This window comes from Mobula hypostoma, chromosome 6, assembly GCF_963921235.1.
Source record: "Mobula hypostoma chromosome 6, sMobHyp1.1, whole genome shotgun sequence".
Classification (NCBI taxonomy): domain Eukaryota; kingdom Metazoa; phylum Chordata; class Chondrichthyes; order Myliobatiformes; family Myliobatidae; genus Mobula; species Mobula hypostoma.
Window position 1 is genome coordinate 32,997,932 of NC_086102.1, and position 14,547 is coordinate 33,012,478.

A 14,547-nucleotide genomic window follows, 5' to 3' on the forward strand; every position below is an offset into this window, starting at 1 on the left:
TAGGAGTATTGAGGGCTGTGGTCCCAGTGCAGGTAGATTGGAGTAGGCAGTTTAAATGGTTTGGCATGAACTACATGAACCAAAAGGCTTGTTTCTGTGGCTATGGCTCTATGAAGATATTCTTAGGTTTTTCATGATTTGGGATTGAGCTTGCTTGTAGAAAAATAAATTCTCTCCCATTGTAATACAAAGAAACAATTATCATATTTAATGATATTAATATGAGTTTTATCATTGTAAATGCGTACAGAAGCTATTGATTAGTCTGTAACAAAGGTGATGTTACATTGTGATGTAAGTGATAAATTGAAACCATCATTTTTCAGAGTGTTAGCTTTTTAAAAATGTCTTTATTCTCCACACCTATGCCACCATGATCTTACTGTTGGGATGAGGAATTTGTGATTCTGATTCTGTCACCTGGAAACAATATTTCTGTAAGAGAGGGTTTTTGGTGTAAATTGTAGCTTTAATTTATGGACACGAGTTGACAGCAATTGATCAGAAAAGAATATGCAAAATAAAATCAAACTGAAATCAGTAACTGGCAAATTCAGACCCTGGTAAAATAACTCATGACTATGCTCTAAGATAAGAATTGCTTGAGAAATGAAACATAGCTACAGAGTGATTAATAAATCTGTTGAATTCACATAAAAAATAGAGATTTACCATGGTAAGAGATTGAAATGGGATTTGGGTACAACAGTTATTGGTGGGAAGAACTATTTAGTTATTTCGCATTAAAGTTTTTTTTGATGTTTTGAATTGCATAGCCTTGTTCCAAATTATTTTGTCCAGTTGAAATTTGCCTTTGGAAACTACAGAAATGCTTTTTCATCAAAACTATGTGGTTTTAATGTGTTTAAATTAATGATAATTAATAACCTGTGCCAAAAAGATAGTTATAATGTTCTTGAGTTGTTATGTGCAATCTTGTTGATTTTTGTTTTCTTTTGCCCTTTTAAGCTGTTAATGCTTTTGTCTGTCAATACATCATTGTAGCAATAATGAACTACTGTGAACATTATCATCCTGTGAGTAAAGTACATGTTCTTCTGTGCAGGATTGACCATCACAATTAGTCTTGTGAAGGGAAGCTTCCTACTGATAACAGTTCACAAATTTTTGATAGTATCAGGTGAGATTTAATTTTCAAAATTCCAACTGAAATGTGTGCTTTGATGTATTAATATGTAGACTGATCTGGAAACATATAAATGTGAGTATTCGGATTAAAAATAGTATTCTTTTAGATGTCAAGGTAAGCTGCTTGAGCTTTGCTCTTTTGATTTAAATATTTTGAGAAATTACTGTAAAAATCACTGGTAAAATTGATAATCTGGCACTCTCAGAATTTTGATGGTGCCTGACTAGAAGATTTTCTGGCCAATTGGTGCAATTTCCATTAATACCGCAACCTGGAGTTTTTGATGCTACACTTTCCAGTGCACTAGATAAGTTGATTGGAAGGGTGGGAATCAGGGCCTTGGTGAGTGAAAAGGGAGGACAGCAATCATCCTGATGAGAAACCAGAAATCAGACTATCTTGACTTCTCCATCACGAATGGATTGTTCAAGTTTTTTCTGTACCGAGTGCAACATTTATTTTAAACATAATTTATTCAGAGCTGTGACAAGTAAAGCATGTATTCTTGGCCTAAACCCTGTAAAACATTATAGGTAATGGAGATTACTGACCTCCAATTCACCTTCAAGCACACTGAGCAGAAACAACAGGTCATCTCGAGAAAGATCTTCATGCTTCTTGGATGAAGCCCTTGTTTTGTGGTTTCTCAAAACAGTACCTGTCTCTTCCATGTAGTCCCTTTCCCTTCGATTGTTTATCTTAATATCTCTTGAGTATAGTTCGTCCTTCTCAGAATTTTGATGCCGTGACCTCACTCTTTGATGCAATCTTTTAATCTTGGGTGAACTTTCCAGGCTGTTGCTTCTTAAACGCATTTCCAACTACAATAGTTTAAAAGACAGCTGTAGTTTTGGATAAAGCAGGATCTGAAATCTCACTAAAAATAGCAGTGTAAGATAACTAAATATTTTAGTATTTTAAAAGCATTAGTTCAAAAAGAAAAAAAAACAAGGATGTTTGTGACCACTACAAATCATCTGAAAGTTTTGAGATTTATTTTCATTATATTTCATCAAAAATATTTATGAGAAATTAATAGGATGTCTTCAAGAACATGAAGATTGGATGGCAAATTTTATTAGATCATAATCACTAAATGGTATTCACAAGTTATTAAATTCCTTGAGCTTTCCCAACACAAGATCTCCACAAGGATCAATTTGAAGTTTTTATTTCACCTCGTCCTTCCAAAACAAAGTCTATTTCACATATTATTGCAGGAGAGTTATAATCATTTCTAGAGAAACTTCTTTATTAAATATAATGTTAGGATAAAAATACATTGTTCTGATTTTCGCTGATTTTAATCTATATTCCGTCCATTTTGGGTGCCAATTTTAAGAGTATTGTTGTAATCAGAATTGTAGGAAGGCAAAAAGACAAAGAATGGGAATGAACCTTGGCAAGTGGATAGATGGAACAGGGAAAGGCAGTAGCCTTTAGCATTGTTATAAAAGAGAATAAAAATATGTTGCAGACATTAGAAATGAAAAATGTGAAGTGTTCGAAGTATTTAAAGATGGAGAGAGAAAACATATTAATGGATCCAGTGTCTTTAAAGTCACAAGACCAAGGATAAAATCAGTTCTGGACTGCTGAACAATCCAAGCAATGAAGGGAACAGCACAGGGTTTGACTGTTATATCCCAGCACTGTTGGCTCCAGCATGATGCCAAGGGATGTAACATGCTGCCAAACACTGAATTTGATTGATATCACTTTAAAAAAAAGAGTAAGAAAGACACAGGGTAAGCCTAACAATAAAAGTGGAGAAATTATCGGAAAATAATTCTGAGATGAAGTGCAAATCACTTGAAGAGAAACGGGTTAATTCGTGTAAATTTGTTAATGGAAGACTGTGTCAGACTAACTGAATTGAATTTTATGAAGCAGATTGATGTATATAATGTAATGAGCATGCATTTTCACAAGGCATTTAACTAAATGTCAAGTAGATTGGGAATATAACAGCCCAAGGTTTGATTAAAACATAGCAAGAGGGTTAAGGAGAGACTGGATAGACTGGGATTCTTTGCTCTGGAGTGTAGAAGACTGAAGGATGATGTTAGAGAGATATATAAAATTACAAAGGCACGGTTAAGGTCGTAGCCTTTGTCCCAGGGTAGAGGAGTACATAGATTTAAAATGAGAGAAGAAAGATTTTAAGGGGACCTGAAGGGCAACTTCTTCCACACAGAGGGTAGCAGCTGTGTAATGGGGAGAAAAAATACTGTGTAGATAAAGGATTTTTATTTCATTTTTGACTTTGCTCAATACTTTTAACCATATGATATTTAAAAATTAAGTGGTCTTAGTAACTTTTAATACATTCATATTTTAAATTGCTTTTGAAGCGCCTGAAGTCTAGTCACTGTTCGCCCACATACCCTTCTAGGGTCTTGATCTCATAATTGCAAATAAAATCAACTTCTTTTTTGAAATTTTACTGCATTTGTCTATGAACCACAACTTGTATGAAATTTGTTTAATTTATCTATGCTTGTTGTGAATTTATGTACAATAGAACTGGCAGGAATTTGAAGGTATGGGAGTGTGTACAAGGGGCAACTTTTCTGTGTGTTTTCACTTACCTTAGATTTCAGCAGTCTTAAAATTTATTGAACAGAAAGTTATAGTCAAAGTAAATTTATTATCAAAGTATGTACATGTATTTTGTAAAGTACACCATATACTACCTTGAAATTCACTTACGCATTTACAAGAAAATAAATACAGTAAAATTTATGAAAAAACTACATAAAAAATAACTGACAAACAACTAATGTGCAAAAGAGAACAAATTGTACAATTAAAAAACATAAGTAAGTAAATAAATAATACTGAGAGCATGAACTGTAGTCTTTGAAAGTGAATCGAAAGGTTGTGGAATCAGTTTAGCGTTTTAGTGAGTAAAGTTATCCACACTGGTTCAGGAGCATAATGGTTGTAGGATTATAACTGTTCCTGAACCTGGTGGTGTGGGACCTGAGGCTCCTGTACTTTCTGCCTGATGATAATAGAGAAAAGAGAGCCTGGCCTGGAGAGTGAAGGTCAGGTCCTTTGGTGATGGATGCTGCTTTCTTGTGACAACGCTCGCTGTAAATGTGCTCATTGGTGGGGAGAGTTTTCCTGTGATGGACAGGGCTGTATTCACCACTTTATATAGACTTTTCCATTCCTGGACATTGGTGTTTCCATACCAGGCTACGATGCAACAAGTCAGGATGCTCTCCACTGTGCAGCTATAGAAATTAGCCAAAGTTTTAGATGACATGCTGAATCTACACAAACTTCTATTTGCATAGATTTACATTAACATACTTAAAATAGTTTATAATATTGCATCTTGTCACTTGATGTTTGAGGTCTAACAAGCCTAGCACTTGAGGTGCTCTTCTTCTAAACCTTGAAAAGTTTGAAAAGTTCACCGGCTCCTTCAAGAAAAGAACCGGGCAACACTAAATGGAAGTAGGTTTGAAAGTTATGAGAATAAATGTCAATGGAGATAAAGAAATTCATATGGCACACTAGAGTTTAGCTGCTGCTGTAGTCAAAGAAACATTACCTGCAAATGACTAGCAGGACTAAATTATTAAGACCAAATAATGTCAGGCAACGAAGAGAAACATTTGACCCAGCACATGTCTATTAGGGTTTTCACTAATTTAGTTCACCAGTTCCAATCTTGCAGTACAGATTGCTACTCATCCTAATGGAAGCACTAAATATGGAGAACAGTACAAAATGTTCCAGAAGTGGGTTTACCAGCACTCCGTAAACATGCATCAAAATGTCCCTACTTTTATACTACCTGCTGCTTGCAATGAAGCATGGACTCTAAAAGGTCAACATCCCATTAGCCTTCCTTTAGAGTCTGCATACTGACCCTGTGTCACATAGGCTTCAGATTTACGGATCGTTGGCCTCTCTTCCAGAGCAGGTGCAACTTGTAGAAACAAGGAAGTTTTGAAGAGGTGAGAACAAGAAGGATGTCAGAACAACTAAGGTTGAAAGTAAAGACGGCAAGGGATGGGCTGTAAACATGATGGGAGTGATGGGCTGAAATGAGTTCAGTTCGATGCTAGGAGCATTGTGGGTAAAGAGGATGAGTTTACAGCCCTGAGTTACAATCTTGTCACCATTACAGAGATTTGGTTGTGTGATGAGCAGATTTCGCAGTTCTACATCCCTGAGTATTGTTGTTTTAGATGTGATAGGGAGGTAAAAGAGAAAGAGGTGTGCACTAATGATAAGGGAGAATGTCACGGCGGTACTCAGAGATAAGATAATGGAGGACTAATCAACAGTCAGTTTAGGTAGAGCTCAGAAATAAGAAAGTTGCAATTATGTAGATGAGATTATACTAGAGACCCCCAATTGCCACCAGCTTGTGGAGGAACAGATGTGCAGTCAGATTATGGAAAGTTTCAGGAACAGCAAACTTATCATTGTTATCATAAAAGCTTAGATGGACCAGGATTTTTTTCAGTACATCCAAGAGAGGTTCTTGAAACAGTATGTGGAGAGTCCAGCTAAAGGACCTAGTTTTGGGAAACAAGTCAACTCAGTGGATAGAGCATATATTGTGGACCTAGCGTTGATGTCTGCTGACTGCCACTGATTCTAATCTTTAAATAACCTTTTGATATCTGTTTCTTATATTAGGTAGCCACTGCACAATGCACACCAATATGCCTCTAACCCCATGTATTGTAATCTTGTGCATTGACTTTTATGTGCATCTTATTGAATGTCTTTTGGAAATTCAAAAACATCTGCTGTTTTGTTTTATCCATGCTGGTTGTTATATTTGATAGTGTCTATGATTATGGCCCAAAAAATTGCAGCTCGCAATGTAAGGCAATAAATATTGAATTCTCCCAGATGAAATTCCATGGTTTGCTGTTAATAGAGACATTTGTCTATTTAAAATTGGAAATAGAAGCTGCAGGATGCCATATTACTCCTTGAACCTGTTCTACCATTCATTAAGATTGAGGCTGATTTTGAAACATTGTCCTTAACTTTCTTTCCCAATCCCATAACCCATTACTCCACTATAAATCAAAAATCTAGCCATCTCAGTCATGACTAAACCAGGCAATAAAATTCCTAGGGAATTCCTAATTCTCAGGGATTGAAAATTCAACAAATTCACAACTTTAGAGAAGAAATTCCTCATTTTCTCAACCTAAAAGTGACCAATTAAATGTTTTGCTGTTTCCTATCAGTTATAGACTATGCTAATTTATTATCTTTGACATGATGTGCTCTTGTTGAAGTTATTTTGTAAATTCAAATGCATAGCATCCATCGGCTGTCTCTTATCTATTGTTGTGAATTCCAAGAACTCCAATCGAGTATTTGAGCACAGTTTCCCTTTCGTAAAACAATATTCACTCAGCATCTGCAGATTTCTTCGTATTCGCTCTAACTATTCATTTTGCCCTTTTCTAAGTGCTTTGTGACCAGTAATAGTTCCAACTTTTCCTGGCACTTATTTTTAGATGCCAGCCAAAGCATTCTCTATCTTTGTAGCATCACTAAGAATCTTAGATACAGGGCATTACGTCCAGTACATTTGTCAGCATGTTGTCTCATTAGTTCATTCTCTACTTCTTCTCCGATGACTTTGTTTTCAGTTCCTCACTTTATTTAGGGCCTGGCTTATGTACAATTTTTAAAAAACGTTTTTCATGTCTTAATCTGTGAAGACAGGTCAAAATATTTGCTTAATACCCCTGCCCTTCAGTTGTTCCTCATAATTGATTTCCCTTTTCCTAATTCAATGGGGCTCATATTCACTTTTGTTATATTAGTCTTTAAAAACATTCATGACTCCTGTTTCCAACACTAAGTCAAGGGTTGTTATTGCTGCAATTTTACAGGAGTAATGCTGGTGAAACCATTGGTGGTGTTTGTCATTTTTCAGCAAAACTTCAGCATCTTTAGGATTTCCGCACAGATGTCTTTGAATGTGGAAATCTGGAAGCTGCTGTAATGATTAGCCACATCCTTGCAAGCTGCATTCCAATGCTGGATTCTGCACAGAATTTAATGAGGAAGCAAGAACTTGGGATAACTGCCCACTGCTTATAAAGGGAACTTACCCAAAGGTCTTGTACCAGGTTTGAGAAGGCACAAACACATTTTCCTTCAATTTTAATAGAAGGGAATAGCTAAGATGAGCTCAGTTAATTTAAACATTTGTCACAGTTTAAAGTAATGGTAAAATTCTTTCCAAGACTATTTGGACTATTTCTTTCATGCATTTTTATATTAATTTCATTTTTTAAAAAAATTTCTAAGCAGTGATATCCCTAACACGTTTGATTTACACAATAATATTCATAGCCTTGCCATGGAAAACTTCCCAGCATTTTGTTAGAATTCATATCAGAGGATAGTTGAAAGCAACTCATTTTGTTAGTGAAGTCCCCAGCGAGCACTGTCAGCTTGCTTCTGACAGAAATCTGGGCTCATGTTTTATTTGCAAGATTTGATTGTAAAATTGAGGAGCAGCTAGTATTTTGGAATTTACGGTAGCTCTAGGCCTTGGTCTGTGGCTATTCACATGTGCAATTGCTTTTCAGTTCAGGGTATTTAAAAGTGACATCATTTTTAAGCATATAGATTTTCTGAAAGGAAGTTTTGTTCCTGGCATGCAATCCATTAATGAGAAAAACAGTTTTATAAGGCAGCCATTAAATATATAGGAATGAAGAGAGAATTAACTGTTTTCAGTTTCTTTAGATTTATTGCTTTTGTGCTTGCTTATCCATTTCCTTCTTTAAGAAAATCTAAATCCCTGGCACATAGCTATATTATGGTGCATTTGATTTAAGTGCTCCAGAACAACATGCCTTAGTTTGTGCTGGTTTACATCATAACTTGCATGGTGGCATCTGTGCTGAATTCTGTTTGTGCAGTGTTAATAAAATTTTCAGATTACTGTTTCCATTCTAAGTTTAGCAACTTTGTTTTGAGAGCTTTCTTACTCCACCAGGAACAATTGTCTAAAGAATTTTCAGTGGTAAGCCAATTTGAGGGATGTCTGTGTCTTTACAGATCTGCAGCTTCTAGAGTGAAATATCACTGCAGATTATTTTACATTCTAATATTTTAATTCTTTACCCTATTCTGCATGGAGCATCTGAAGTCATTCATAGTTGAGCCATTATTTTCTCTGATCTGGATTGAACTTTTACCTGGCCAGCATATGGTTAATTTATGAGATGAACAAACATTCCTTGTGCTATATTTTGGTTTTGAAGTTTTATCATGTGGCTACATATGATCTTCCTTGACTTCAACACTAATAGTTTGTTGTTGATGCTGCAAATCACCATTTAAGTATATTAAATAGTTCAGAATAATTCACTGGCATTGCTGATTTTACTTTAGCCACACATTTACTTAGCTCCCTTCAGAAGTGAGACATGTTTTCAGTAGTGTGAGGCAAATTGTCCTGAAATCTGAAACAAAAATGTTGATAGTCATTGATCATCAGCTTTTTGCTGTTGCACATTTTGACCCTCTCTCAGATCTGATGAAGACACTATACCTAAAATGCATGATCTCTACATGAATGCGGAGTTCTCCTCTGAGTACTGGAAGCATTTATAATTTCTGTTTCCTAGCAGTAACCTTGGTGTTCTTCCTGACTGTCCATGAAATCATTCTCTGATGGTTTCAGACAGACCACAAATTTGTGGCTGAGATTTACTTCCAAAATGTAAACTTAATAAACAAAATTTAAACATCAATTTCTCAACCTTAAAAATGGCTGACAATTAATACATACATTCAAATAAAGCTCACAGGATCAAGTTTATTTGACTTTGAATAGCTTGGTTCCAACTTGTGCTATGTCCTTAACTTAGGAAGCCTATTCATGGACTATCAAAGCACACTGAGCCCTTTTCTGAGTGTGAACCTAAAATGCAGCTCCTAAAATACCATAACAGGGTTAATTTCTGAGCCACTAACCATGAAAGGCTTGAGGTTTAATCTCTTGATAGGTGGTGTTATTACATTTCAACGACCGTCAGTAGTGAGCTGTAGTTGTTTTTAGTCTTGTGTTCCAGAATGAAAAAAAATGGACCTGGTTCCTATTATTGAATGCTGTTTACATTGCTGTGCTCCAAGTATGTGTGATGGATGAAGCTAGATTAAGCAAAACTATCTAACAATCAAAATTAAATAATGTGTCAAAGACGCTGTCACTTGAATAAGAATAGGGGAGCCTACCATTGCTTGAGGAAACTGAGCCAGATAAATGATCGTGACCTCTTATACATGGCTGCTTTCATTTATTTTAGATTTGTAAAATGAAGAAATTGCCTTCATTCTTCTTACTTGATGCTGTTTCAATTTCCAACATCTTCATACTGGCCTGTTGATGTAGTCTCTTCACTAACTTTAAGAATACTTTTGTGATGTCCGATGGTAGGGAAATGGGAGGGGTAACTATAAATTGAAAGAAAGTTTTGATGGTAATAACCGGCTGAAACAATTTTTTTTTCACTTAATGGATTGAAGCCATTTTTTTCCAAAGGATTTTTAACATGATAATAATATTGGAGGTGTTTTCCAAAGAATGAATAACAGATCAGAAATTGGCAGAAATGTGCGGCAGGTCAGACAGCATCTGTGAGAGGTGCAACATAGCTAAAGTTTCATGTCAAGGACCCTTTGTAATAATGTGATTCTTTCATCTGAAATATTGAGAGTTTCTCTTTCCACAGATGCTTCATGACCTTCTCAGTCTTACCGGCACCTTCTGTTTTTGTTTCACATTTCTATCTTCTGCAATTTTTATAATATTGAATATAAGGTGTTTGTAGAACCAAGTTGTTTCTTCTGTGCCTGTAATTATTTTGATAATTCTTGAGAGTACTGAATTTATACAGTTTTTCCTTCAGAAACCACCTACTGCCCTGTTTGTAAATCACCTGACATCAAAAACCACACCGTACATTTTCAGACATAAACTTCTATTCCTTTCACGACATACCAGCATTTCCCATTTATAAAACAAGAGGCACCAGTTAGTCTGCGTGGCTTGTACATTTTGGATAACATTTCTATGAACTCAGAAACTTGTAAAACTTTACCATGACATGTAGACTTCTCACCACATTATTAACATAAAGAATTGGCTACTTCCCTTTCCAATGACAGGATGCTGTAAGTTCTCTCCATCTTTTTAATAATCTGTGCATATACTGTAACTTGCACACCTGACATTAATTTCCCTCACCTTGTTTAGTTGTCTTTATTAAACTTGATAACAATAAACAAAATATGGATGGTGAAAGTTAAACTCGGGTTATTTTCACCACAGGAAATGCATGTATTTTAAATCATTAAGTTCCTGTCCATGCTGCACTAGGCGACTTGCACTTTCACAGATCACCATGTGAACTAATGTTTGCATGGCAAAGCTCTATGAAAGCAACCCTAATTATGTAACAAAGCACATACTGTTGTTTTCTGTTTATTTAGGGGATATGACATCATATAAAAGTACAGCATATGTTGTGCATCCCTAATCAGCCTTAACAAGGTCATGGTGATTTGCTGCCCTGAACTGTTGCAGATTTTATTAAGGTAACTCCACAGCGTTACTGAATAGAGAATTCTGGTATTTCGACTCAGTGATGATTAAGAAGTAATGGTGGTATATTTCCATGTCATATTGCTGTGTGATTTTCTTGGGAACCTGTGGGTGTTACTGTTCATATTTATCTGCTACCCTAGTTGTGTATTTGTAGGTGTTGGTGAAGAACTTCGGGAAAAATTGTTGCAATCTATATTGTAGTTCCAAATTTTGAACAAAGTGCTCAAATAGATACAATATTATTAGTCAATTGCTTGGTGACTTTCTGTTCATCATTGCAACAGAAAGTTGAGGAATATTTTACTTATTGTAATGTTAGGCTTCAATACAAAAACTATAAGATATGATGTGTGTTGCTTTAATTTCCAGCATCTGTAGAATTCCTCGTGTTTGCAAAGATATGATGGCATACATTTTGTGCTATAAACTGATGGGCTAGGTCATATAACCTTTGGTGTTTTGGTGTTTTTCATTTCATCATCTCAATGAAGTAAATATTTGGCAAGTTCTTTAAAACTGATTACTGCCCAATGAAATATTTGGACTTACTCAACTATCTATCTTCATGGTTAGTTATTGTGAAGGTTGTGAACACAAAAAGGACTAAGTTACCACAAAGAAGAGATTATAATTGTAATAATTTCTGGTCAAAAAAGGTCAGTGAGAATATAGGGATAATTGCTGTGGACAGGTTCAGGTGTTTCAAATATTAATTTAATTGAATAAGGCAGAAAATATTGGTAGCATTGTCCTTAATCACAATTTGATGAAAAATAAATTGTTGATATATTGTAGATTCCATAATTTTTGTTCAGGTCAATAGTTTTTAATGTTCTGAAAAGCTAAGATTGACAAAATGTGTAATGATAGACGTGTGAGCAGTTTCAAGTTCCTGGGTGTCAAGATCTCTGCGGATCTAACCTGTTCCCAGCATTTCAATGTAGTTATAAAGAAGGCAAGACAGTGATCATACTTCATTCGAAGTTTGAAGAGATTTGGCATATCAACAAATACACTCAAAAACTTCTATAGATGTACCATGGAGAGCAATCTGACAGGCTGCATCACTGTCTGGTATGAGGGGACTGCTGCACAGGACCGAAAGAAGCTGAAGAGGGTTGTAAATCTAGTCAGCTCCATGTTAGTTACTAGCCTACAAAGTACCCAGGACATCTTCAGGGAGCGGTGTCTCAGAAAGGCAGCGTCCATTATTAAGGACCTCCAGCACCCAGGGCATGCCCTTTTCTCACTGTTACCACCAGGTAGAAGGTACAGAAGCCTGAAGGCACACACTCAGTGATTCAGGAACAGCTTCTTTCCCTCTGCCGTCCGATTCCTAAACGGACACTACCTCACTTTTTTAAAATATACAGTATTACTGTTTTTTTTACACATTTTTAAAATCTATTCAATATATGTATACTGTAATTGATTTACTTGTTTATTATTATTTTTATTTTATTTATTATATTTTTTCTCCTCTTGATTATGTATTGCATTGGACTGCTGCTGCTAAGTTAACAAATTTCATGTCACACGCTGGTGATAATAAACCTGATTCTGATGTATTTATTCAGAAAATGCTTAACTGTAAAGTATACAGTTTTAACATGTGCATTAACCTCCAACATTGTATGAAAAAGAAAATATCTACTGCAACTGATTTTATTTTACTAGGCAACCTTTTTGTAGAACCTGAAATGCAGAAGTCATAAATCAAATAATTGTTACATGATTTTTTTTGAATATTTGAAAAAGTTAAGCAGAACAATAATTGAAAGCTTCAATTTCTCTTGAAGTTATTGCTGCCAGTTACTTTAACTTCCTTGTCTAAACCTTATCCTTCATTTCAAAGGGATATAGAAAATAGGATCTGAAACAGGCCACTTCGCCCCTTGGGCTGATCCTCCATAGCCGAACATCCGCTTTGGTAGCTGGTTCTTGAATCCATATCCTTCTTGAATATATTTAATTACTTGGACTAAGTTACTTTTGAAGCATAGAATTCCACAGATTTACCACCCTTTGGGTGAACAAATTTCTTCTGATCTCAGGAACCTGAAGTTACACATTCAACATTTCAGGAACAGCTTCTTCCCCTCCACAATCAGATTTCTGAATGGACAATGAACCCATGAACATTACCTTATTATTTTATTTTCCTCTCTTTTTGCACTACTTTAATTTTCATCTACACATATATATTTACTGTAACTTAGTTTTTATTATTAAGTATTTTAATGTACTCCTACAAAACAACAAATTACACAACATACAGTGGTGCTAGAAAGTTTGTGAACCCTGTAGAATTTTCTCTATTTCTGCATAAATATGACTTAAAATGTGATCAAATCTTCACGTAAGTCCTAAAACCAGATAAAGAGAGCCCAATTAGATAAATAACACATAAATTATACTTGTTCATTATTTATTGAGAAAAATGATCCAATATTACATGTCTTTTTTGGAAAAAGTATGTGAACCTTTGCCTTCAGCAACCAGTGTGACCCTCGTGCACAGCAATAACTTTATCCAAACATTTCCAGTCTTGCATATTGGCTTGGAGGAATTTTAAGCCATTCCTCCTTACAAAACTGCTTCAACTCTGGGATGATGGTGGGCTCCCTTAAATGAACTGCTTGCTTCATGTCCTTCCACAGCATTTCTATAGGATTAATGTTAGGATTTTGACTCAGCTATTCCAAAACACTAATTCTCTCCTTTTTAAATCATCCTATTGTTGATTTACTCTTGTCTTTTGGATCATTGTCTTGTTGTTCACAAACTTTCTAGCACCACTGTATGTAGGTGCTGTTAAACCTGAGTGTTATTCTGAGGTTCTGGCTCTCCACCCATTAGGAATATTCTCCTAGTTTCTAGTCTTTCAATCACTGTTAGAAATTTATAGCTTTCTTTAGGCCTTTTCATTTATCAATACGCCAGTGAATATAGGCCTAACTAACTCGATTTCTGCTCATATGGTGATCTTGCCATTCTGGGAATCACATGTGTAAGCCATTGTAAACGCTTTTCATGGCAGGAACAACTTTCCTCAGATAAGGAGAATAAAATTGCACAACAAACTCCAGATATGGTCTCACCAAGGCCTCATACGATTGTAGAACAACATCCTCGCTCTTTTGCTCAAATTGTCTTGCAATGAAGACAAACACACTACACTGTAGCCTAATAAAGTGGCCACTGAGTGTATGGTTGTGATCTTCTGCTGCTGTAGCCCATCCACTTCAAGGTTCAACATGTGTGTTCAGAGATGCTCTTCTGCACACCACTATTGTAATGTGTGGTTATTTGAGTTACTGTCACCTTCCTGTCAGCTTGAACCAGTTTGGCAATTCTTCTCAATCAGTTGATTTAAAAGTACATTGTATAAAGGGAAATTACATACTGTAGATTGCAGTGAGAGTAATTCAGAAGAGGTATATTTAGAAGTATTGTACATAGCCCGCAGTACATCGCTGTGATTCACTGGTGCTAACTTGCAAACTATGCTTTGAGTTGACACCACATAATTGACTGATAAAGTACTTGCATTAATGAGCGTGTATACAAATGAACCTAATAAAAGTAGCCACTGAGTATACTTGGAGGAATTCAGAAGAATGAGTGGGGACCTTCTAGAAGCATATAAAATTAGATGCTTCCATGAAACAGGGGCACCTCTTTTTCCCTTATTTGGAAGAGAAAGAGCCTGTAGTATGTCGAATTATTGGGTGAATGAGTAGTCTTTGGGGTACTGCAAGTTTGTGTCTTTATT

The 14,547-nt window shown here is 35.6% G+C and overlaps 2 protein-coding genes across 4 annotated transcripts in view; one reads left to right on the forward strand and one right to left on the reverse strand.

The window, feature by feature from the left end:
* The window catches only part of filip1l (filamin A interacting protein 1-like), a 215,418-nt gene that overhangs the window by 148,202 nt on the left and 52,669 nt on the right, over positions 1-14,547 (reverse strand). For both annotated transcript variants that reach the window (XM_063050513.1, XM_063050515.1), the window contains one exon: positions 1,702-1,971. In XM_063050513.1, the coding sequence (XP_062906583.1) occupies positions 1,702-1,965 (264 nt within the window). In that variant the 5' untranslated portion in view covers positions 1,966-1,971. The remainder of the gene's footprint in view (positions 1-1,701; positions 1,972-14,547) is intronic.
* cmss1 (cms1 ribosomal small subunit homolog) overlaps positions 1,117-14,547 on the forward strand; it is a 129,695-nt gene continuing 116,264 nt past the window's right edge. For both annotated transcript variants that reach the window (XM_063050521.1, XM_063050522.1), the window contains exon 1: positions 1,117-1,141. The gene's annotated coding sequence lies outside the window, so the exon portion shown is untranslated. The remainder of the gene's footprint in view (positions 1,142-14,547) is intronic.